At 42.3% G+C, this 25,919-nt stretch overlaps 2 protein-coding genes across 2 annotated transcripts in view; one reads left to right on the forward strand and one right to left on the reverse strand.

The window, feature by feature from the left end:
* Window positions 1-13,954, reverse strand: part of trdmt1 (tRNA aspartic acid methyltransferase 1) — a 20,662-nt gene extending 6,708 nt beyond the window's left edge. The window contains exons 1-9 of the mRNA XM_046292451.1: window positions 13,817-13,954; window positions 12,885-12,994; window positions 3,574-3,650; window positions 3,396-3,467; window positions 2,891-2,956; window positions 2,467-2,536; window positions 2,289-2,372; window positions 1,735-2,066; window positions 1-54 (exon numbers count right to left, since the gene is read on the reverse strand). The exon at window positions 1-54 is cut by the window's left edge and continues 4 nt beyond it. Of these exons, the coding sequence (XP_046148407.1) occupies window positions 1-54; window positions 1,735-2,066; window positions 2,289-2,372; window positions 2,467-2,536; window positions 2,891-2,956; window positions 3,396-3,467; window positions 3,574-3,650; window positions 12,885-12,994; window positions 13,817-13,880 (929 nt within the window). The 5' untranslated portion in view covers window positions 13,881-13,954. The remainder of the gene's footprint in view (window positions 55-1,734; window positions 2,067-2,288; window positions 2,373-2,466; window positions 2,537-2,890; window positions 2,957-3,395; window positions 3,468-3,573; window positions 3,651-12,884; window positions 12,995-13,816) is intronic.
* Window positions 13,955-15,030: 1,076 nt separating this feature from the next.
* vim (vimentin) lies at window positions 15,031-23,449 on the forward strand. The gene is made up of 9 exons (XM_046292452.1): window positions 15,031-15,722; window positions 16,354-16,414; window positions 18,824-18,919; window positions 19,468-19,629; window positions 20,573-20,698; window positions 21,092-21,312; window positions 21,693-21,736; window positions 22,542-22,624; window positions 22,844-23,449. Exons 1-9 carry the CDS (start codon window positions 15,169-15,171, stop codon window positions 22,883-22,885), a joined length of 1,389 nt encoding a protein of 462 aa, XP_046148408.1. The 5' UTR covers window positions 15,031-15,168; the 3' UTR covers window positions 22,886-23,449.
* Window positions 23,450-25,919: the final 2,470 nt, after the last annotated feature.

Below are 25,919 nucleotides of genomic sequence, written 5' to 3' on the forward strand. Positions count from 1 at the left end.
GTTTCCATACAGGACTGAAGCACAGAGCCTGTTCCCTCCACGTAGTGTCCATAGCTGTGGAAAAATAGGGGACACAAAATCAGCAAATACTAAAGTTTACACAAGAACGATACCAACACATGGAAAACATGTAGGGTAAAATGCATGTTATCCCAGGCTAGATTAAGTGAGAGCATGATGTAAAGCTGTGCTACTCTACACTGTTTTTCTGCCACTGAAATCCTTCGGCGGGCCGCCTAGTGTTTTTTCGGGTCGACAAAGTGCAGTGTGAAATAAATATATTCAGTGCCTTCGGAAAGTATTCAGACCCCTTGACTTTTTTCCACATTGTTAGGTTACAGCCTTATTCTAAAGTTAATACCCCATAAAAAAGCAAAAACATTTGTAATTTATTCAAAATTAAAAAACGGAAATATGACATTTACATAAGTATTCAGACCGTTTACTCAGTACTTAGTTGATGCACCGTAGGCAGTGATTACAGCCTCGAGTCTTCTTGGTCTATGACGCTACAAGTTTGGCACACCTGTATTTGGGGAGTTTCTCCCATTCCTCTCTGTAGGTCCTCTCAAGCTGTGTCAGGTACAGTATGATGAGGAGTGTTGCTGCACAGCTATTTTCAGGTCTCTCCAGAGATGTTTGATCGGTTTACAAAATACTTTTTTGCTTTGTCATTATGTGTTATTGTGTGTAGATTGCTGAGGACATGTATTTATTTGATACATTTTACAATAAGGCTGTAACGTAACAAAATATGGAAAAACGCAAAGGGTCTGAATACTTTCCGAAGGCACTGTATATATATATTTTTTTATTAAATGTTATTAGAATAATGGGGATGGATAAACGCTTTCAGTGTAAATTTAAAATGACTAAAACCAGATATGAAATATGTAGAAGATAATGAACCTGAATATTTTATATAATATAATCTTTGAAAATGAACAATTACCTAAATAAAAGCAAGACAGTCAGGGAGAATTGAAATTTCCCAGAACAAAGAATTTAGCAGTATAGATTTTGTTATGTTTGAGCAAATGTACACAGCATTAGCTATGGCAAAATGCATAGAACTGCAGGACATTAGCTTTAGTGGTAGACTCAGCGAAATAACATTGCCTCAAGCAGCACTGTAGAGCGAGATTTATGTGTACGGGTTCGCTTCACACTTACAGAGCGGGAGCCACGAGACCAAAACCGGAGTTGAGCCTCGCACAACGCTCTTTGTTGTTGCGGAAATTGACCCACTATGCTGTTTACTTTCTGCATCTACGTCATATGGGGGGCGGCAGGGTAGCCTAGTGGTTAGAGCGTTAGACTAGTAACCAGAAGGTTGCAAGTTCAAACCCCCGAGCTGACAAGGTACAAATCTGTCGTTCTGTCCCTGAACAGGCAGTTAATCCACTGTTCCTAGGCCGTCATTGAAAATAATATCACTAAGTCTACCATTAAAACTGCAACATTTTCTCTCAGCTCCATAGCAGACTATGTCGAATTGCAGGAAATTCCTTTAAAAGCTGCAAAAAATGTTCTCTCTGCTCTATGGAGAAATGTTTTGAAATGCAGGAAATTAAGCTTAAAAATTCCTATAAGCCACTACACCGCCAAGATGGGGGCCTCTAAAACGTTCTCTGAAATTCAGCTGCACCGACGGGCTTACCACTTAAATCCCTTTTTGATCCAGGAAAAAAAAAAACTACTGTGTCTATGCTCCAGCGCAGCTTGATGCCATACCCTTTGGTGAAGCAGACAGATCTCCTGCAGGTGGGCCTGACTATATCCATGAGCAGAGCGTAGCGCAGCAAGGTCTTCGTGGGAAGGAGGTACTGCTCCATCTCCCCTTCTCCCTGGTCCTCCAGGTAGACACTGATCTGTCTGAGAGACTGGTCTCTGTTCTGAGTGCTCTTCCTCTCAGCATCCTGAGCCCGCTCTAGCTTGTACAGGATACCACCTTCATCTTCCTTGTGATCTTCCTCTTGGTAGGCGGTTGAAGTAGGACTAGGTGAGATTGGAGAACTGGGCTCTAATAAGACCTTGTCTGCGGGTTGCGGGAAACCTTCCTGGATCTGGTCATGGGAGGAAATAAGTTTACCTCACATTATTTACTTGGTGGTGACAAAGACATCAAACCAGGATGTTGTCTACAAAATGTATATGAAGACAATGTTGCCCAAAAAGTGTATGGAGCTACTGTCTTTCAGGAATGCGAAGTAGACATCAGTACATGTAGTTAGGTACATCCTATCCATAACACAATACAGATTGATGTTAAGGTGCCCGAGCCCCACCTCTGAAGTGGTGTGGAAGGAGAAAGATCCTGGTGGTGCTTTGGCAATCATGAAATACCGGAGTCTGGAGTTGGGCATCCCCAGCTGTGAACAGAGATAGACAGAATGAAGATGTGTAAGCTCACTATGTTGCTCATCATTTCAATGCAAACAAATGTGAAGAAAGGTGATGTCTTACACATGTAGGAGAAACCATGAGCTCCTGATAGTTGTATCCACATTCCTTTAGCGTTTTCACCAAAGAGTCTCTAGGCAGAGTAGAAAAAACTATTCAGACATCACTCTTGGCATACCTTCTGCCATCTCACAGACAACGTAAGATCATATATATATATATATATATATATATTTATTTTACAAGACTGTAGTAAATGCACTGGTAACCAAAATCGAAAAAAATAGCATTTAGCTGAAAAATGTATAGGCCTACAGGACTATAGGCCTAGTGGGCTCTCTGGTGCTCAGAGAAAGTTTTGTACACTGATCTGATCCACAGCGAAAGAGAAAGGCTAAACACACAGCCTGTCCCGGGACCCCATTGGCCACCAACAGGGTAACCATGGTGACCTTCCAGAGCAGGGGACTCCCGTCTCCATGGTTACCTGGCGGAGGACATCTCAAAGCCTTTCACGTTCTCCAGCAGAATGAAGCGTGGCAACTTGATGAGCCTACAGGGAAAGATGAGGGTCAAACCACACAGCATGTATTTATTCATTAAAATAAAGACATAATTCAGAGAGGTGAATTCATATTGATGCTAATATTATTACACTCTGAATGTGCAATATGCAACAGGATATTATTACATCAGTATATCTATGAACAGAATGTAATGAGTAAGAAAATGACATGTTCACGATGGTGTCGAACAATGGTTTCAGAGGCCAGGAACTGAATTAATGACTCCAGAAATAGCTACTAGCTAGGCAACAAAGAGGGGAAACTGAGTAACTACAGTGGAAGGAAAAGAATGAATGAACTTCAATCCTATGGCTAGAAATAGTACAAAACAGAGTAGGCCTATTAGCTACCTATAAACCAAACAAGGCCTTGGAAAGAGTGACCAAGTGAAAAGATGAATAGGGAGTGTAAATGTTTGTGTCTAACCTTGGTAGAAGGTCGAGGATGTAGAGAAAGCTCTTGGTTCTGGGGTCCGATATGTCACCTTGTAACCCAATCCTATAGAGAGGAAGAAGATTGCAGTGTCCCTTCATCAACACATCTATGAACTAACAGAGATTATCTGTAAATGCTAACACCAGGTCTTAGGGACACAGACACGTACCTAGTGAAAGGTTGGCATGGAGGGCTCATCAAGATCATATCAAACGCCAGTTTGTTGAAATCATCCAATGTCATTCCCTGAAACCAAAGCAAAAATACTTTGAAGCTACACAAAATGACAGATACATTTTTTGTTTTAATTGATTTAAAAAAAACAGCATTTCATCTTCTACTCAAAGCTGTGATTGTGCTATGGAATTATGACTGATTGACAGCTTTCTATGTAAGCCATTGCTACTGTATATAAGACTGATTATGAAAGAAACTATATATACATATAAAAGTATTTAGTCAGCCACCAATTGTGCAAGTTCTCCCACTTAAAAAGATGAGAGAGGCCTGTAATTTTCATCATAGGTACACTTCAACAGAAAATCACATTGTAGGATTTTTCATGAATTTATTTGCAAATTATGGTGGAAAATAAGTATTTGGTCAACAACAAAAGTGTCTCAATACTTTGTTATATACCCTTTGTTGGCAATGACAGAGGTCAAACGTTTTCTGTAAGTCTTCACAAGGTTTTCACACTGTTGCTGGTATTTTGGCCCATTCCTCCATGCAGATCTCCTCTAGAGCAGTGATGTTTTGGGGCTGTTGCTGGGCAACACGGACATTCAACACCCTCCAAAGATTTTCTATGGGGTTGAGATCTGGAGACTGGCTAGGCCACTCCAGGACTTTGAAATGCTTCTTATGAAGCCACTCCTTTGTTGCCCGGGTGGTGTGTTTGTGATCATTGTCATGCTGAAAGACCCAGCCACATTTCATCTTCAATGCCCTTGCTGATGGAAGGAGATTTTCACTCAAAATCTCATGATATATGGCCCCATTCATTCTTTCCTTTACACCGATCAGTCGTCCTGGTCCCTTTGCAAAAAAACAGCCCCAAAGCATGATGTTTCCACCCCCATGCTTCACAGTAGGTATGGTGTTCTTTGGATGCAACTCAGCATTCTTTGTCCTCCAAACACAACGAGTTGAATTTTTACCAAAAAGTTATATTTTGGTTTCATCTGACATTCTCCCAATCTTCTTCTGGATCATCCAAACTTCAGACGGGCCTGGACATGTACTGGCTTAAGTAGGGGGACAAGTCTGGCACTGCAGGATTTGAGTCCCTGGCGGCATAGTGTGTTACTGATGGTAGGCTTTGTTACTTTGGTCCCAGATCTCTGCAGGTCATTCACTAGGTCCCCCCGTGTGGTTCTGGGATTTTTGCTCACCGTTCTTGTGATCATTTTGACCCCACTGGGTGAGATCTTGCGTGGAGCCCCAGATCGAGGCAGATTATCAGTGGTCTTGTATGTCTTCCATTTCCTAATAATTGCTCCCACAGTTGATTTCTTCAAACCAAGCTGCTTACTTATTGCAGATTCAGTCTTCCCAGCCTGGTGCAGGTCTACAATTTTGTTTCTGGTGTCCTTTGACAGCTCTTTGGTCTAGGCCATAGTGGAGTTTGGAGTGTGACTGTTTGAGGTTGTGGACAGGTGTCTTTTATACTGATAACAAGTTCAAACATGTGCCATTAATACAGGTAACGAGTGGAGGACAGAGGAGCCTCTTAAATGAAGAAGTTACAGGTCTGTGAGAGCCAGAAATCTTGCTTGTTTGTAGGTGACCAAATACTTATTTTCCACCATAATTTGCAAATTAATTAATTAAAAATCCTACAATGTGACTTTCTGGATTTTTTTCTCATTTTGTCTGTCATAGTTGAAGTGTACCTATGATGCAAATTACAGGCCTCTCTCATCTTTTTAAGTGGGAGAACTTGCACAATTGGTGGCTGACTAAACACTTTTTTTGCTCCACTGTGTGCGTGTGTTATATATATATATATACACATACACACACACACATACATACAGTAGGGAGAACAAGTATTTGATAATCTGTCGATTTTGCAGGATTTCCTACTTACAAACATGTAGAGGTCTGTAATTTTCATCATAGGTACACTTCAACTGTGAGAGACCGAATCTAAAACAAAAATCCAGAACATTATGATTTTTAAGTAATTCATTTGCATTTTATTGCATGACATAAGTATTTGATACATCAGAAAAGCAGAACTTAATATTTGGTACAGAAACTTTTGTTTGCAATTACAGAGATCATAAGTTTCCTGTAGTTCTTGACCAGGTTTGCACACACTGTAGCAGGGGTTTTTGCCCACTCCTCCATACAGACCTTCTCCAGATCCTGCAGGTTTTGGGGCTGTCGCTGGGAAATACGGACTTTCAGCTCCCTCCAAAGATTTTCTATTGGGTTCAGGTCTGGAGACTGGCTAGGCCACTCCAGGACCTTGAGATGCTTCTTACGGATGTAAGATGTTTCCACCTCTATGCTTCACGGTTGGGATGGTGTTCTTGGGGTTGTACTCATCCTTCTTCCTCCAAACACGGCGAGTGGAGTTTAGACCAAAAAGCTCTATCTTTGTCTCATCAGACCACATGACCTTCTCTGGATCATCCAGATGGTCATTGGCAAACTTCAGACGGGGCTGGACATGTGCTGGATTGAGCAGGGGGACCTTACGTGTGCTGCAGGATTTTAATTAATGACGGCGTAGTGTGTTACTAATGGTTTCCTTTGAGAATGTGGTCCCAGCTCTCTTCAGGTCATTGACCAGGTCTGCCGTGTAGTTCTGGGCTGATCCCTCACCTTCCTTATGATCATTGATGCCCCACGAGGTGAGATCTTGCATGGAGCTTGCCTGTTGTCCTGTAGCCCATCCCAGCCTTGTGCAGGTCTATGTCCTTACACAGCTCTCTGGTCTTGGCCATTGAGGAGGTCTTTTAAACAGGTAACGAGTTCAAACAGGTACAGTTAATACGGGTAATGAGTGGAGAACAGGAGGACTTCTTAAAGAAAAACTAACAGGTCTGTGAGAGTTATAATTCTTACTGGTTGGTTGGTGATCAAATACTTATGTCATGCAATAAAATGCAAATGAATAACTTCAAAATCATACAATGTGATTTTCTGGATTTTTGTTTTAGAATCCGTCTCTCACAGTTGAAGTATATCAAATACTTGTTCTCTCCACTGTATGTATGTATGTATGTATGTATGTATGTATGTATGTATGTATGTATGTATGTATGTATGTATGTATGTATGTATGTATGTATGTATGTATGTATGTATGTATGTATGTATGTATGTATGTATGTATGTATGTATGTATGTATGTATGTATGTATAATTAGTGTATGTAAACTTCTGACCCACTGGAATTGTGATACAGTGAATTATAAGTGAAATAATCTGTCTGTAAAAAATTGTTGGAAAAATTACTTGTGTCATGCACAAACTAGATGTCCTAACCGACTGTAGTTTGTCCTAACAAACTATAGTTTGTTAACAAGAAGTTGTGGAGTGGTTGAAAAACGAGTTTTAATGACTCCAACCTAAGTGTATGTAAACTTCCGACTTCAACTGTATGTATGTATGTATGTATGTATGTATGTATGTATGTATGTATGTATGTATGTATGTATGTATGTATGTATGTATGTATGTATGTATGTATGTATGTATGTATGTATGTATGTATGTATGTATGTATGTATGTATGTATGTATAAAACATTAAGAACACCATCCTAATATTGAGTTGCACCCCCCTTTTGCCCTCATAACACCCTCAATTCATCAGGGCATGGACTCTATAAGGTGTTGAAAGCTTTCCACAGGGATGCCGGCCCATGTTGACTCCAACGCTTCCCACAGTTGTACCAAGTTGGCTGGATGTCCTTTGGATGGTGAACCATTCTTGATACACAAATATTGAGCGTGGAAAACCCAGCAGCTTTGCAGTTCTTGACACAAACTGGTGCGCCTGGCACCTACAACCATAAGCCGTTCAAAGGCACTTATGTTAAATCTTTGTCTTGCCCATTCACCATCTGCATAGGACACATACACAATCCATGTCTCAATTGTCTCAAGGCAACAAAAAAAATCCTTATTTAACCGTTCTCCTCCCCTTAATCTACACTGATTGAAGTGACAAAACTAAGGAATCATAGCTTTTACCTGGTCAGTCTATGTCATGGAAACCTACTCAGTGGAAGTGTGTGTGTAACCATTAACTCTCAGTGGTATGCACATAACATTAATCTCTATTTTTACAACCAATAAAATATTTGGTAACATCATACTAAAAGCCTGCAGGTATACTGCTGTGTAATGTGTTATAAGCATTCAGGCTTATGAGCCTTTATATTGCCTTCAGGTAAGGTTATGTCCCTGGATTTAAGACACTACAACAACATCATTTCCATTTACTTCTGGGCAATTCTACGGAAAGGGAAGCAGGCCTAGTCACTTTAAAAGCATGCATGCCAAACAAAAAAATATTGATTAACAAACCATACAACTCTATGCAAAATGACTGGGCCTACTTTGAAACTGTACACAGTAAATGCAGATGCAAAGTTTGGTAACAGAATTATGGTAAAATCTCCTTAAATGTTATTCTGTTACCAAACTTTGTATCTTCACATTTCTTCCTGTAAATCCAGGCTGTATGACAACTGGCCGTGATTGGGAGTCCTATAGTATATGCACACACACACACACACACACACACACACACACACACACACACACACACACACACACACACACACACACACACACACACACACACACACACACACACACACACACACACACACACACACACACACACACACACACACAGGGTCACTTAGAAATGTCCTTGTTTTTGGGAGAGAAAAAAAGTTGTTTTGTCCATTAAAATAACATCAAATTGATCAGAAATAAAGTGTAGACATTGGTCATTTACAACATTAACATTGTAGCTGGAAACGGCTGGTTTTTAATGGAATATCTACATAGGCGTACAGAGGCCAATTATCAGCAACCATCACTCCTTGTGTTTCAATGGCACGTTGTGTTAGATAATCCAAGTTCATCATTTTAAAAGGCTAATTGATCATTAAAAAACCCTTTTGCAATTATGTTACCACAGCTGAAAACTGTTGTCTGATTAAAGAAGCAATAAAAAGTCCTTCTTTAGACCAGTTGAGTACCCACAAAAGACCAGTCTCAACGTCAACAGTGAAGAGGCGACTCCAGGATGCTTGCCTTCTAGGCAGAGTTGCAAAGACAAAGGTAATATCTCAGGCTGGCCAATAAAAAGAAAAGATTAAGATGGGCAAAAGAACACAGACACTGGACAGAGAATCTCTGCCTAGAAGGCCAGCATCCCGGAGTCGCCTGTTCACCGTTGACGTTGAGACTGGTGTTTTGTGGGTAGCATTTAATGAATCTGCCAGTTGAGGACTTGTGAGGCGTCTGTTTCTCAAACTAGACACTATAATGTTCTTGTCCTCTTACTCAGTTGTGCACAGGGGCCTTCCACTCCTCTTTCTATTCTGGTTAGAGACAGTTTCTTTCAAAAACAAGGACATTTCTAAGTGACCCTAAACTTTTGAATGGTAGTGTATATAAAAAATATATATATAAAAAATGTCATTAAAATGTGTTTTGGTAAAATGTGTTAAATAGTCATTGTGCATAGAGTTCTATGGCGTGTTAAACTTTAAAATCAATGTTTTTTGTTTGGTATATATTTTAAAGTGTAAAAAAAAAAAAGTCTCAGCATAATTCCGTTACCATGGAATTGCCCTTCGGCTTTCACTGAAACTCTGGGCTAGTTTGAAGAGTGACACATAGACCTATAACAGCATGAATATTCTATCCTGTTAGGAACACAGTGCAAGTTGTGCATCATGTCTGACTGGATGCTGACAGAGCACACAACCTTTACCCCTCACTTAACCTGCTCCTCAGTTACTAAATTACCTCAAACAGCCTATTAAAACACAAGTCACGGGATTATGTGGGGAAAAGATAAACAAACTAATACATCCTAGACTATGCAACACTAAAGGAGTAGGCCCTCTCTCAATGAGTCTTCCACCAAGTCAGTGACTTTTCAGACATTTTGAAAAAACTTTGGATTTCACGTAGTTTTTACATTCTGTCATAAAGAGCATGTTTAATTTAATTTAAAAAAACATGTTTTCCCATCTCAAGAGGTTAAATAAAGAATGACTATAGTAAGTGCCAAATAAAGTAATAAGGTTGACGATATCCTCATAAATCAGCCATAAATCCCCTTGTGACAGGGGGAATGGAAGGTGGGTCAGGAAGTGGCAATTGAATGCAAGCTTCACAAAGAAATGTAATTGTTAAAACATTTCTAGCTTGTATCTATGCACAACATGGTTGATGTGTTCTGCTCGATCCACTGGGTTTTCCAGTACAAAACAGCAAATGGCCAAAAAGAACAGAACCAGCTCACCAGCTTATACACTATGATTTGAGTATTAGATGATCAATGTTTCTTCATCATTTTATTTTTTAAGGAATAGTTTCCATGTTAAAAAGAGAGTTCAGTTCACAGGGTTTGCCTTAAAACTAGGGACAGAAGTAAATGAATCAGTAGGCTAATCACATGAAATAGCCTAAATAAGAATATTCATAAATGACTGTCAAAACAACAAAATAACCACAGCTTTACAATGATGTTGAACACATGGAGAAATGTTAGGGTTAAGTGTGTTCAAATCTTCCTAGTAGTAACAGAGGGTGCAGATAGGGACATGTCAAAATGCGGAATTTTGACACTTTAGTAAGTCTATATTTATAATAACAATCTGATTGAATTAGCCATATGGTCTATATTAAAAAGGGCACTTCATTTAATATAACAGGATTTTAAAATGCAATATTTGTGCACAATTTCTACTTAAAATATAAAATGGACACGAAAGGCATTCATTTTGTGGTATGCCCCCACTATTAATAAAGCATATTTCAGAAACTTTGTGTCCAAAAATGATGCAGAAAAATTCATCCATGCTTTTGTCACTTCTAGGTTAGACTACTGCAATGCTCTACTTTCCGGCTACCCGGATAAAGCACTAAATAAACTTCAGTTAGTGCTAAATACGGCTGCTAGAATCCTGACTAGAACCAAAACAATTGATCATATTACTCCAGTGCTAGCCTCTCTACACTGGCTTCCTGTCAAAGCAAGGGCTGATTTCAAGGTTTTACTGCTAACCTACAAATCATTACATGGGCTTGCTCCTACCTATCTCTCTGATTTGGTCCTGCCGTACATACCTACACTACAGTCACAAGACGCAGGCCTCCTAATTGTCCCTAGAATTTCAAACAGCTGGAGGCAGGGCTTTCTCCTATAGAGCTCCATTTTTATGGAACGGTCTGCCTACCCATGTCAGAGACGCAAACTCGGTCTCAACCTTGAAGTATTTACTGAAGACTCATCTCTTCAGTGGGTCATATGATTGAGTGTAGTCTGGCCCAGGAGTGGGAAGGTGAACGGAAAGGCTCTGGAGCAACGAACCGCCCTTGCTGTCTCTGCCTGGCCGGTTCCCCTCTTTCCACTGGGATTCTCTGCCTCTAACCCTATTACAGGGGCTGAGTCACTGGCTTACTGGGGCTCTCTCATGCCGTCCCTGCAGGGGGTGCGTCACCTGAGTGGGTTGATTCACTGTTGTGGTCATCCTGTTTGGGTTGGCGCCCCCCCGCCTTGGGTTGTGCCGTGGCAGAGATCTTTGTGGGCTATACTCAGCCTTGTCTCAGGATGGTAAGTTGGTGGTTGAAGATATCCCTCTAGTGGTGTGGGGGCTGTGCTTTGGCAAAGTGGGTGGGGTTATATCCTTCCTGTTTGGCCCTGTCCGGGGGTGTCCTCGGATGGGGCCACAGTGTCTCCTAACCCCTCCTGTCTCAGCCTCCAGTATTTATGCTGCAGTAGTTTGTGTCGGGGGGCTAGGGTCAGTTTGCTATATCTGGAGTACTTCCCCTGTCCAATTCGGTGTCCTGTGTGAATCTAAGCGTGCGTTCTCTAATTCTCTCCTTCTTTCTTTCTCTCTCTCGGAGGACCTGAGCCCTAGGACCATGCCCCAGGACTACCTGACATGATGACTCCTTGCTGTCCCCAGTCCACCTGGCCATGCTGCTGCTCCAGTTTCAAACTGACCTGAGCCCTAGGACCATGCCCCAGGACTACCTGACATGATGACTCCTTGCTGTCCCCAGTCCACCAGGCCATGCTGCTGCTCCAGTTTCAACTGTTCTGCCTTACTATTATTCGACCATGCTGGTCATTTATGAACATTTGAACATCTTGGCCATGTTCTGTTATAATCTCCACCCGGCACAGCCAGAAGAGGACTGGCCACCCCACATATGCTCTCTCTAATTCTCTCTTTCTCTCTCTCGGAGGACCTGAGCCCTAGGACCGTGCCCCAGGACTACCTGACATGATGACTCCTTGCTGTCCCCAGTCCACCTGACTGTGCTGCTGCTCCAGTTTCAACTGTTCTGCCTTACTATTATTCGACCATGCTGGTCATTTATGAACATTTGAACATCTTGGCCATGTTCTGTTATAATCTCCACCTGGCACAGCCAGAAGAGGACTGGCCACCCCACATAGCCTGGTTCCTCTCTAGGTTTCTTCCTAGGTTTTGGCCTTTCTAGGGAGTTTTTCCTAGCCACCGTGCTTCTACACCTGCATTGCTTGCTGTTTGGGGTTTTAGGCTGGGTTTCTGTACACACTGAGATATCAGCTGATGTACGAAGGGCTATATAAATAAAATTTGATTTGATTTATTTATCCAAATTAACAATCTTGTGTCAATAACAGCTACTCTTGTATAAGGACTAGACTAATTGACAAGAGTTCCATGTTGGTTTCTATTATCCAGGTCAAAGATCACTTAAACTCATCTAAGAATAGTAACAGCGAGACAACCCTACATTTCCCCCATGTGGGCCAGCCCCCTAGCAATTCAAATTCTAGCCAACGAACATCAGCCCCTCACCATTTGAGTGACCGCTAGCAAGATGCACACAGTAGAGTGAGCGAGAGAGTGTATTGATGTGGTGCACATATGTGAAGTAGTACACAATATTCAGGGACCACTTTTGGCTCATGAGGCTACTTTCAGATCTATTGGCTAAAAAGTATACAAATGTAGCAGATAATCTCTTTAACCTAAAATCACTGTTTGTTTGAGAGACTTTAGTAAGAATTTTCATATCCTTTAATGTTAACCGTGGCACTTTGAATGTCTCTCAAAGTGCAGGTGTATGTGACTTAACATGAGCTGACAATTTCAGTTCAATTGTTCATTTACTTTGGCAAAGTGTGCCCCAGAAGTGTAGCCTGTTGGTTAAGAATGCAGTATGGCAACTCTCGTGAACCCGGGATCTCAATGACAGGTCTAAGAGTGCTCACCTCTATGGTCTTGGGAAGTAAAGGAGTGTTGGGGAAGTTGTGTTTGTAGATCTCATTGGCTGTGGTGTTCACATCCACTGCAGCTACCACCTTTGCTGTCACACCACTCTCTGCACAGAGAAAGAAACGGGAGTGTAAATCAACATGAAAAACTGACTTGTCTAGTTAAATAAAGGTTAAATAAAAATAACAAAATAAAAAGATGGACAGCTAATTTACAACAGTAGGCACTAACGCCTAGTGGCTTGCCGATGAGCCTGGTAATCTAATGATCAACAGGTATTGTCCCATAGACTTTATGAATACCGACAGTGACACCTGTTGAAAGTCAAAGCATGACAGGCTGCGTCAACCTTCGGATTCCAAATGAACGTCACTGCCTGAGCAAAGTGTACACTCGTTCACTTCCTTTCACTAAATTGAAAGGAAATGACTGGTATAAGAAATATAGTAGACATTCCCGCTAGCCATGCTTCCACTAACGAAATAAACTCCACAGTTGAAACTTCTTTCACCATGGAGTGGAGTTTAGTCCCCTATGCCTCCACCAATCCAATGCTTTAAGATTTGTGGGGAGTAGTGAACACTTCAAGAAAAATGTGCTTTATTGGAATTAAAAAGGGTTAGTTGGCTGGACAGGTGCTATTAACCTTGGTTAATTGAGCATGAGCGAAAGTTGGGGTAAATTAGCGAGATTTACTAGGCAAGAAGCTAGCTACAAATCAATTTCCAGTCATCGTTGCAAACAATAACTTAGTATTTGCTCTCCAATTAAGAACAAGATAACGCTAGCTAGCTATCAACAGTAAGAAAACCATTTACTTGCTATCGTTAGCGGACACGGCTAGCCATTTTATAGCATGCTTGGACACAAAAAGAAAGTCAGACTCACAAGTGACTAGCGAACAGTTACATATTTCACATAACGTTACCTGTTAAAGCATAATGCATTCCTCCGATCCCGCTGTACAATTCTAGTACTCTGAGGTTTTCCATGTTTGGTCCCTAGTTGAGCTATCTAGGTTTAACAGCATACACATTGTAAACAAGCATTACTGGTGCGTTTCCGATTAGAGTAGAGTACTAAAAGAAAGGTTCCGGATATTAAGGTTCCGGAGGCGCACTTAATTGCGAACTATGGAATTTGCATAGACATTATCTGTAAAGACTGTGTAGATAGTTAGGCTGTTAATTATATTAGGCGACTTATTAGGCGGTTTATAAATATGTAATACACTGTAATGTCATTAGTTAAAAAGGTGTGATTTTCTATTATATTCTGTTCTATTGTATTTTATTATAATTAAGTCTACATTATATCCTAAAACCTGCCTGAAATACTTTTCTACCTTGCTAAAATAGACACATGCTATATAAGGAAACAGTCAGCTTGAATAGTTTTCATGTCAAGAGGGAATGTTGCAACACGAAACCTAAACCTTTTCCCCCAACACAAAGAAATTAAGATGAGATGCAGGCTATAGTGTGTGTGCACTTATAAAACCCTCCAGAGGGAAGGGTCAAGTCTGTGAGGTAAATATGCACATTCCCATAGCAACACATATAAAATGGGGTGGGGGAAGGGGGAGTCAACTTTGATCTGAATAATGAGTGCCATTCAGTTCTTTATCAACTTTGACTCTCATGTTGGATACATGTTGGTGGGTAGCCTAATGATACATATCAAATGTAGAAGAAAAGCCAAATCACATAGTTCCGTAAATTATTTATTTATGCTGCATAATTCTGTATTCTTGGCAATCTCATGCAAATGTAATTTTTATTATGGGCCCTGTAATGAACAAGTTAAAAGAAATGTTGTACCAGAAGGTGACAATATCCATAAAAGGATGCTTAAAAGGATGTAACGACGGCACACCCTTACATGCGAAGTCTCCTATAGGCTATATTTAAAACAGTAAGGTCCATCAGTAAACACTTTTTGTGTCTCTGTGGATGTGTCCTGGCTTTTGCCAAATGGCAACTGGGAAAAAACAACCTCCGAACAAAAGGCTCTACCGGACAATAGAAGAATGGCCTAATGCCATGAGCGCGCATACCAGTGTTTTCACTGGTAGGCTCCAGCCTTCGTCAATCACACCCACATGTGATTTGCATAAAGGAGTGGACTATAAAATCCGACATTGGTCAACTGCAGAGTTCTCGCTGGGGTAGTACTGTTCAGAGGTTTCATCACACACTGAAGTGGAAGTCCAATTTGAGAGAAGGCATTTACACCGCTTTTTGAAGAAAGAAGAAACCTTAGGGACCAAAGGATTACAATATGAACCGGACAACCAACAGGCAAACCACCTCTTCATCCTCTTACAAGAGGATGTTCGGCGGCGAAGGACGGCCCAGTGTCGGGATGGCTCGGTCCACCTTGTCTAGCCGCCAGTACTCGAGCCCGGTGCGCTCCTCTCGGATGTCCTACAGCGTCTCCTCCGCTCCGCCGAGCATTTACGCCTCCAAGAATGTCCGACTTCGCAGCAGCGCCCCGATGCCCCGGCTCTCGTCGGATACCGTGGACTTCGCCCTGTCCGATGCCATCAACTCGGAGTTCAAAGCCAACCGGACCAACGAGAAGGCGGAGATGCAGCACCTCAATGACAGGTTCGCCAGCTACATCGACAAAGTGCGCTTTCTGGAGCAGCAAAACAAGATCCTGTTAGCGGAGCTGGAGCAGCTAAAGGGCAAAGGCGCGTCCCGTATCGGGGATCTGTACGAAGATGAGATGAGGGATCTGCGGAGGCAGGTGGACCAGCTCACCAATGAGAAAGCCCATGTCGAAGTGGACCGGGACAACATGGGAGAGGACATCGAGAGGCTCAGAGAGAAGTAGGCAACGACTATTTAATTTTCTGAATGCCCCCCTCCCCTCCCCCCCATCTCTGAAGCACTATATGAGCTATTAATGCACTACACGTCCCTTTTCAGTTTGTTCCTCCAGACATTTGTTGGAATACATGCATTAATTCCGCCAAATGTTTCTCTTGGCAACGGCCCATGCATTCTTTAGTTATTTGTAAAGCCATTAGCCCACAGCCCCAGAACTACACGCAGATTACGGGCTTTTAAGCGCTCCTCACTGTCATACATAGCTTTAGCTGTTTTGTTCAAGGCCTGGATGCAGTTTTGCACTGAACATATTATGCAATCACGAAATACTTAAATGAACTCATTCTTCCAATTGCAACTTTCTATTAGACTATTAGCTGTTTTTAAAGAAAGGGGAACGATTTTCCTTTCTTGTACTTCACATAATCACATATGGCAAAGAAGGCATATAACGTTGTAGCCGACTGCAAAGAGTAAGTTATTGATGAAAGTAACCTCCGATAAAAGACTCTAGATATTACAGTCGAACTCAAGAGTAGCACCACGGCCTCCCATACTCCAGGACTTCCTCGCCAAATGTGGGTGTGGCAATTGAAATGCATTATATAATACACTCCAATGCTATTCTCAGGCTCCAAGATGAGATGATCCAGAAAGAGGAAGCAGAGCACAACCTGCAGAGCTTCAGACAGGTATGGTAGAAAGTCCCATTCACAGCATTCCTTCATTCGTTTCATTCATCTAAAAAATGTGTAAAAACCACAAACATTATGTTTTTTACACATGTGTGACACCATCTCTTTATTTTCAACAGTAAACTACATAGTCCTGTTCATTTCATACTGAGTACTTGTGATCGTTTTTTCCTACTAAAGCATGTCTTTTGAAATGTGACGATAAACTTCATACCTGTTGATGTTGCTTTGCGTGGTAGCATAGGTCCCATGTAGAGATGTTTCACCTCCAGTGACAATCTCTCGGAACAGCCAGCCATGTTGGGTGTGTTGCAACCAACTCCATTTTACAAGTCATTTTGACACGGGTGTATGGATTTGTAAGATGCAGGGCTCCCTTGCAAACGAGACATTGGTCTCAGTGGCACGCCCTGGTAAAATAAAAACGTTTTTGCTGTCCACTCATGGAGGGAAGTGTGTGCAGTGACATTTTAGAAGGTATTTTGGGGATTTAGATCCAATCTCCATTGGTTTTCATTAATTTGGTTGCTTTGCAGTGAGGAGCAGCTGTGTTACTGAGGACCTTGGTGGTTATCGATCCTCTCTTACACCTCAGTGGGCTTCCCATTCAAATGAGCAGTACAACTTTGTTTTGGCGAACATGAACTCGAGTGGAGTGCCCCGATAACATATACGGAACCTAATCCCTATTCTTAGAATTATGTATATACCTCATCCTTGTCAAGATGCCACTTTCTAGCCTCATTGCTTTTTTAAGTCCCTTTGTTCTCCCCTTGGGGAATTGCCAGTGGGAACACTTAGTGAGGTGAGGTTGTCAAATATAATGTTACAAGAACCCAGCTGTTGACACGTCTGTCAGAACCGAACAGAGGACGGTCCACAGCAGCTCTCCTCATCCAGGCCCGGTCTGGTCCGGGCCAGCCACCGTGTCACTGTCTGCGTTTTAAACACAGAGCTCAATGGACAGCTTTGTCCCAGTCGGAAATTATGGCAGGAAAGCTGATTCTCCAATGGCATTGTTTCTATTCTGTTGATGAGGTGATGGAGAGGGGGGTTGTGGGTTAAATGACAAAGCAAGCTGTTGTCTGGGTGGGCGGTGCCAGTGGTGGGGATGAGGGGTGGGGGGTGGGTGAGCGGTACTGACTTACCTCTGCACACTGGTTGGCCGGCAGGCAGGCAGCAGACAAACTGACTGTTTGTTGAAGTACATCTGGCGCTGGCAACAAGGGCTCTCCACATCCGGGCCAGAGGGTGACAGAGCCGAGACCAGAAGCCAGCAATCTGTATGCGTGTCCAGCAGTAACGCACTTATGCTGGGAATACTTTTAAATGTAGCTTTATTGACATGAGGCTTTTATTTTTTATATTTTTTATCCGATTCCTGACTGATTATTTTCCCCCATTAACTATGCTGCTTGTTCGCTTATTCTTCATTAGGGTTTTTAAATACAGGAAACCACTGCTTCTGTGTGATTTAATGCCATGGTATACAGGAAGCTGTGAGTTTGGCTCAAGATGATCAGCACTGACAGGCCTTCAAGATGTGAAAAATGTGTGTGTAATACAATGCATTATACAGAAGTTACCTGAGACATGGTAAGGAGACCATGTCTCTGGATTTGGAAGATTGATTAAAGGTATATTCTATAATATATTAGTTTATTTCCAAAATGCTATATACACACTTCATTCACATTTGTGTTTTTTCATCAGAAATGATTGCTTCATGCGAGTGCAAACAAAAAAAAGGATTTTAGGTGCATTGTTTCAGGCAAAATGCTATATAGCCATTGTCTACCTGACATGGAATGTTTTGTGTCCTGTATTTTTGACTCTGGTTGTCACACCTAGTGATCGATGTTAAGCTGAATGCACTTAGTGTAAAGTAAATCCTTTTGGATAAGACCACCTGCTAAATGACTCATGATGTTATTGAATTATAACAAATTTTCACGTGTGTAATTTGTACATTTCTTTATTGGAAATGAGTTATTTGTTACAGTTGATTGAACTTGTCTTTGAGAGAGGTGGATATAGCATCTTGATGACATGACACCCTCAACTGATTTCAAACAAATACATGTCATTGAACAACCCCATCCCATGATTAGATGTTTTTTTTTCACCATCTAATTATTTAAAGAACAAAGGTTAATTTGCCAACATTTGTGAAAATGTGTAGATTTTTGGCAAGAAACTCTTTCTATGCCATTTAGACTATTATCCAAACATTTGATGTACAGGTGGGCCCAGGTTTGAACCCACTATCCAGGCATCGTAAGTGCCATGCTCCACCAATTGCGTTACAGTGGCCCATTTACGCCATGTGGACCACTATTTTCTGCAATGCCACTGTACGGGATCTGAATGTGATGTAAAACTTTGTACTACATTTTTACTGTGTAGGATGTGGACAATGCCTCCCTTGCTCGTCTGGACCTGGAGAGGAAGGTGGAGTCTCTTCAGGAGGAAATAATCTTCCTCAGGAAGCTGCATGATGAGGTGAGACTGACAGTGGTTAACATCTCCAACCTTACCTGACACCCACACCTGTCCCAATGGATTGTGTTTATTAGGAAGCTGAATGACCAAGTGTCTCACCTGACACCTCACCTGTCCAGACAGACATCACAGATGACCATGGTGTTGTCCCTTAACAATCTGTCCATCTATCCTTACACCCCCACCTGTGCCAAGTTCGGACAGTCTGTGTCCTGCCGCCTCCGCCGTCACCAAGGCCTAAGAGGATCATGGTATTTGCCTGGCCAGCAGGGTCATTGCCATGGTGATTACACACTCTCAGCGGATCGGAAGTCTGGGATTTACTGTCTAGAGGATAAATGCATGGCAGGTGGAGCAAAGACTTAGATCAAGGAGGAACCCCCCCCCCTGAATATACATCTCAAGTTACTCAACAACCCATCTACATTGAGTATACTCTAACAAACACACCTGTGACCACGCTACATTATTGGACGTTAGCCATTGAGGTAACCTTCTGATCTAAGAGTCAGTATTGTAACCGTCCCTCTCCTTTATCCACTCTGTAGGAGGTTGCTGAGCTGCAGGCACAGATCCAGGATCAGCATGTCCAGATTGATATGGATGTGGCCAAGCCTGATCTGACGGCTGCCCTGAGGGACGTGCGTGTGCAGTACGAGACCCTGGCCAGCAGGAACCTCCAGGACTCTGAAGACTGGTACAAGTCCAAGGTCAGTAACCCCTCACTCACACTATGGCTGTGTCCCAAATGGCTTTGGTCAAAAGTCGTGCACTGAATGGGTGTGCTATTTGGGATGCATCAAGGGCCCCCTCACACTGTCTGTCCTCCACCTGTCGTTCAATCCCTCACATTGGCTTCGTGTCTCTTTGGCCCCGTCTGTCACTAATCGCAATGAAAGTTTATACTTTGAGAGGACGTAGTAGGCTAGTGTCTTGCTATGGAGCTGAACAACATCAGGGTTTTAAATCTTTGAAGATTGATTGCAAATGCTACTTAGTTAACTGTTTTATGAATCCAAAGCTGTCCTACCATGACAAAGCACAGTAGCAGTTCTGGTGTGCAGGTGCAGCAGTGATCGCTCTAGGGATGACTGAGTAGAAATGTCTAGCAGGGTTATTCCTTGTAGGATTAGCTTTTCAGTCTCCTAACAGGCCAGATGGTGCTGTAGGGCTCAGTGGATTGAGTGGACAGCTGACCACTCACTGAGTCAATGACTATGGTCTTTGAGTGACCGCAGGATGCATTGCTCTAAAGCATATTGATCTTCTCCATGGAAAACTAAATGGAAACATTTGAGTACAATGTGTATTGGATACAAAGTGATTTCTCTAATGCTGTAGAAGTGTTTTCAGAGAGCGAGAGACAAATTGCCTGTGTTGCGCTAAGGCTAAACGTCTGGGCTTACAGCCAGGGTGAGAAAGAGGCTGAGCGTTCAGCTTTTAATCTCAGGGTTCAGGAGTAGAGCAGAGTTTTCTCACACAAGTCCCTCTTGCTCACGGTCACCTTCTGTCTATATCCCCTTGCCTCTGAGACTCCCACACATCAATTAAGGCTAATTAAAAAGCCTTCATCTCCAATGATGACTAACAAGGCCTCTCTGCCCGCTCTCTTTCCCACGCCCATCTATCTTTATCTCTCCCCATCCCCCTCAGTTTGCTGACCTGTCGGAGGCTGCAAACCGTAACACCGATGCCATCCGCCAGGCCAAGCAGGAGGCTAACGAGTACAGGCGTCAGGTACAGGCCCTAACCTGTGAGGTGGATTCTCTCAAAGGAACTGTAAGTACTTTCCCAGTTCACTTCCTCTATTGACTGACTTGGCCTTATTCCTTTCAGCTCCTAGTGGAGCAGAGGGCCTCGTCGGGTTTGCTAGACTCACGAGCGTCTCACTCCAGAGGAAATGTTGTGTACTACTAGAGTGAGGAGTACTGGCAGAATCTCCTGATGAAATGCAACTCTAATGAAATGAGTGGTTGAATGCAAAAAATAGACTAGCAAAACCACCTCTGCTGACTGAGTGCATTCTGGTGTTCTCCCAAGACTTGACTTTAACAACCCAGATGCAATACAATGTTAACGGAATTTCTGGAAGTGTCCTTGCAGAGAATTTTGAAATGTGTAGCATCAGACAATGACCTGAGACGATCAGTCATCTCTTATCAACCTGTGTAGAATGAGTCCATGGAGCGTCAGATGAGGGAGCTGGAGGAGAGCTTTGGCTGCGAGGCTAATAACTTCCAGGACACCATCTCTCGCCTGGAAGACGACATCAGGAACATGAAGGATGAGATGGCCCGTCACCTCAGAGAGTACCAGGACCTTCTCAACGTCAAGATGGCCCTGGACATAGAGATCGCCACCTACAGGAAGCTGCTGGAGGGAGAAGAGAGCAGGTGAGGTCATGATGGACAGATGCCTACCAAGCTGCTGGAGGGAGAGGGGAGCAGGTGACATAAGCAGAGAAAGTAGAGGGCAGAGAATGAGGGAGGAAAGGGGGAGGTGTGTATGTATATAGGGAAATATATTTGCCTGTTGGTGTTTGTCCACAATACGTGTGTATGGTGGCTTATACAAGAGACAGATGAGTCAAGACTGAAACAAACAGGTTTTATCTTGTGTTCTCCTCTGGACAGTAGATAAGCGTATTAAACGGGACTGTAAGGAAGATTAGTGTTTCAGTGGTTTGCATGCCAGTTTCTCAACTTCAGACTTCAAGCTGTGTCTAATGCGCTTTTCTTTCTCTATCTACCCCCTCTCTCTTCATCCCTCCTAGAATCACCACTCCCATGCCCAACTTCTCATCATTTAACCTGAGAGGTAGGTTCCTTTAGAACAGAGCACTACCTCCTGTGGGAATGTTACTCGTGAGGATTTTACTTAACACTAGCTTGACAACTTCACCAGGTAACCAGCAGCACTATCCTCATATAACCTCAGAGTGATGCAGTTGAGCCTTTCAATTATGGATTCTGTGATTCTGAAAGTCCTTCTCAAAGAAATGATGTAATGGAATGGAACCGCTTTTATGGTGATATAAAGGTTGAATGCAATAATTAAATTAAGTTACAGATTTGACTAGAAAGTGTTGTATTGAGTCGAACATTTCTTTAAATTTTATTTTTTGAATTTTTAGCCGGTTTTCTCCCAATATTGTGGTATCCAATCGTTTTTAGTAGCTACTATCTTGTCTCAACGCTACAACTCCCGTATGGGCTCGGGAGAGACGAAGGTTGAAAGTCACGCGTCCTTTGATACACAACCCAACCAAGCCGCACTGCTTAACACAGCGCGCATCCGACCCGGAAGCCAGCCGCACCAATGTGTCGGAGGAAACACTGCACCTGGCAACCTTGGTTAGCGCGCACTGCGCCCGGCCCGCCACAGGGGTCGCTGGTGCGCGATGAGACAAGGACATCCCTACCGGCCAACCCCTCCCTAACCCGGGGCGACGCTGGGCCAATTGTGCATCGCCCCACGGACCTCTCGGTTACGACCGAGCCTGGGCGCGAACCCAGTGTCTCTGATGGCGCCCTTAACCACTGCGCCACCCGGGAGGCCTGAGTGGAACATTTCAATATCATTTTATCCAAGTTGCACTATTCAATATTTTGTCTTATTGCAGAATCCATGCTGGAGGCAAGACCAATGATTGACAACCTGTCAAAGAAGGTTGTGATCAAGACCATTGAAACTAGAGATGGTCATGTAAGTACTAGACTCCATTTAAGTCTATAGAATTAAGAATGCATAACATCAGTGAAGGCTGAGTTGATAGTCTGTCTGTTCGACTTTCATGTTAGACACAGGCCTGATACGAAGACATCATAAAGGCACATGCATTCTTATGACAAGTTATAATGCGTTATACCTGTAATCTGCAAGTAAAGTGTTCCATACTCACTATAACCTCCCTCTCCTCATCAGGTGATCAATGAGTCCACCCAGAACCATGATGACTTGGAGTGAACATCACATAGCATGTCTCTATTGAGAAGAGAAAATAGTTAGCAGCAGCATACTGGGGGGAAAATACACTGTCTGGGGATGAGGAGAAAGCAAAATGGGATATTTCTGTTTGTGAGTAAAACTAAACAAAAACAGCTTTAAAAGTGCCTTTATGACATGTTAGGGTACTTGCTGATCTGGTAGGGTTGTTGCTAGGTAGGATAGACACTGTTTAGAGGTGATGAAACCAGCTTTACTGAATGTTTCTGTTTGACCACAGACACTGGGCAATTCTCAAATGACACTTATTTTTTCTGTTATAGTGCTCTACCTTTTTATAGGGCTCTAGTGAAAAGCAGTGCACTAAGGGAATATGGTGTCATTTGTGATGCAACCACACTGAGTCTAGTTTACACATGCGCTGTTAGGCTTAGACCATAGCAACACTTTGAGCAATGGCTGTTTTTTTCTATTCTAATTTACCAAAATCGTGGGAAGGATTGAAGCACTGTTTCATGTACACAAACAAGACCAACACAACTGTCAACGCTACTGTAAGTCAATAAAGCTTTGAGGAAAATGCAATTTATTCTGAGGTGTCTTGAATTATACTTTTCTTTCTTTGAGTTTAATGGACAAAGTACTCTTAGTGTTTAATTCCTTCTCCCTGTAAATTCTGTTTAATTCAAATTCCAGGTCAGTCTCATTTCCTATGTTAGGTAAATTCCAATCATTAATTTCCCAAGTCAATATTATCACTGACAATTCCTCAAATTCAATTCCCCCAGGCTTTCAGGCTGATCATGTCAGTGTTCAGAGATTTAGACACTGGAGATTTAGAAAAGTTGAAATGATTTAAAACAAATCCTGCAGTCAATATTTGATACTAAGTGCACCCATTTCATCGGGAAATGTAAAAATATGGAATTCCAAATATTTAAATGTTTTTCAATTCTAATTTCTATTCTATAACTCGAATTAAACAATTCTCCACTTCTATGAGTGCATTCAAGAATTGGGGTAAATTCCAATTCAAAACTGCTAGTATGCTGTATATATTTATCTACTATAAAGTTCAAACTTGGACTTAAACACTATCATGAAACCTCAGAGCTCTACACAATGGTCCTCTTGGTAATTATCAAGTCAACATCTGTTTCCTCTGCCTATCTCCTGGCCCGCTACAGTGGAGGAAGTGACAGAGCATTATCAAAAAGTGACAGCGTAATGTCAGGTCCTGCTAACGCACAATAAGGCAACTTTCCAAACCCTGCTCTCTACAACCCCAGACAACTGCATGAGTGTGCTAAATACAGCTGGGTAGAGTTGTCATTCTACCCTATTGAGTTTGGTGCATTTGGTAGGTAATGGTCACCAGGAATTCCCTATACAGTAAGTGCAAGATGCAGCTTAGTAATAAGGTGGGGGAAATAAGCACAACCATGGTCTCTACTAGGATGCTAACAAACATAGAAACGTGAGCTTGAAAGAAGTTAACTTCCTCACTCTAACCCTTGTCCCTTCGCACCAATCACAAGAAAGCTGGATCAAGAGCTCAGTCCTTTGATAGGCCCTCTGATCTTTATTTGGGGGTAACATTCCTGTGAGTATTCTGGGGCCGAGACAGCCAAATACCCAAAAGGGTGCCGTTTCGGGTCAGTGGGTTAGATCTGTTTTCAGACTGCTTCATTCCCACTGGTGATGCTGTGTTGGTATCAGGAAATTTAGAGCTAATTTAAGCCCTATTTTGTACATAGCCTGGACATAAGTCCACATACTCCTGCTGTGTGGCAGAGTAAATGAGTAGTTCATAAATTGTTGGAGACCAGGTCTGTGCCCCAAATGGCATGCTATGCCCTATAGTGCACCACTTTTAACCAGGGCCCATATGGCTCTTGTCACAAAGTAGAGCAGATAGTCTACAATCTGTAGTTCCTGAGTAGATTTCCTGTCTTTGACTACCTCCTAGTGGAAAATGCTGTGTAAAAGCACATACACCCACACCTAGGCCTGCCTAAGTCATTCATATTCATCCCTCTAAACATGTTCGTGCTGCTCACAATCCATGCATCCACACACTTTATTCTATGGTCATTTTTGTGTTAGCCTCCCACTGGGCACAGATGTTCGTTTGTCTAGTTTTTATTTACGTGAACTCAAGGTGAAATCAACTTTTCACCATGTCATTGGATTTAAGTTCAAATGTGTGTAGAAAAATGTTCTTAAATGACGTGGAAACACCCGGAGGTGGTCTCACTTGATGCCGAAAAAGCGTTTGACCGCGTTGAGTGGGATTACCTAACAGCTGCCCTTTATAGATTTGGCTTTGGCCCCAAATTCATTGCGTGGATAAAGATGACTTTTTTCCCCCATGGCTTCGGTACGGACTAATAACTTGTCCTCTGACTATTTTCCCTTGCACTGTGGATCGAGACAGGGTTGCCCACTCTCCCCCTTGTTGTTTGCTTTGCCAATCGAACCTCTCGCCATTGCACTACGCTCTAATGATGCCATTCAAGGCATAATCAGGGCGGGCTGGGAGCAGAAAGTCTCGCTATATGCTGACGACCTCCTTTTGTTTATCTCCAACCCCGATACCTCATTGCCACGTGCCCTATCTGTTCTTAAAAAGTTTGGATCAATCTCAGGGTTTAAGCTGAATCTAGGCAAGAGTGAGCTTTTTCCGGTAAACAAGGCTGCTTTAAAGTGCTCGTTTACAAGTTCTCAGTTAAGGATTGTCTGGGATCAATTCACTTACTTGGGAGTAAAAGTGACAAGGAAATATTCAAATTTGTTTCAGGAAAACTTTGTTGCTCTAGCAGACTGTTTCAATCTTTTACTTTTTGGAATTCGCTACCCCTTTCTCTTATCAGAAGGATTAATGGCATTCAAATGAATGTGTTGCCCAAATTTTTATATTTATTTCAATGTTTACCCATTTTGATTCTCAAATCTTTTTTTTATTTCACTGGATCAAACATTAATGCATTTTATTTGGGATGGCAAGGTACCACGGATTGGTAGAAAACATTTACAGAAGCATAGGTCATTGGGG

The sequence above is a fragment of the Oncorhynchus gorbuscha genome, linkage group LG12 (genome assembly GCF_021184085.1).
Source record: "Oncorhynchus gorbuscha isolate QuinsamMale2020 ecotype Even-year linkage group LG12, OgorEven_v1.0, whole genome shotgun sequence".
NCBI lineage: Eukaryota > Metazoa > Chordata > Actinopteri > Salmoniformes > Salmonidae > Oncorhynchus > Oncorhynchus gorbuscha.

Bases quoted from the DNA above. Each gene is read 5' to 3' on its own strand.
- vim (XM_046292452.1), top strand. From the start codon at position 15,169: ATGAACCGGACAACCAACAGGCAAACCACCTCTTCATCCTCTTACAAG. The intron at 18,920-19,467 runs GTGAGACTGACA...TCCACTCTGTAG, and splicing joins TCAGGAAGCTGCATGATGAG to GAGGTTGCTGAGCTGCAGGC. The intron at 22,625-22,843 runs GTAAGTACTAGA...TCTCCTCATCAG, and splicing joins TTGAAACTAGAGATGGTCAT to GTGATCAATGAGTCCACCCA.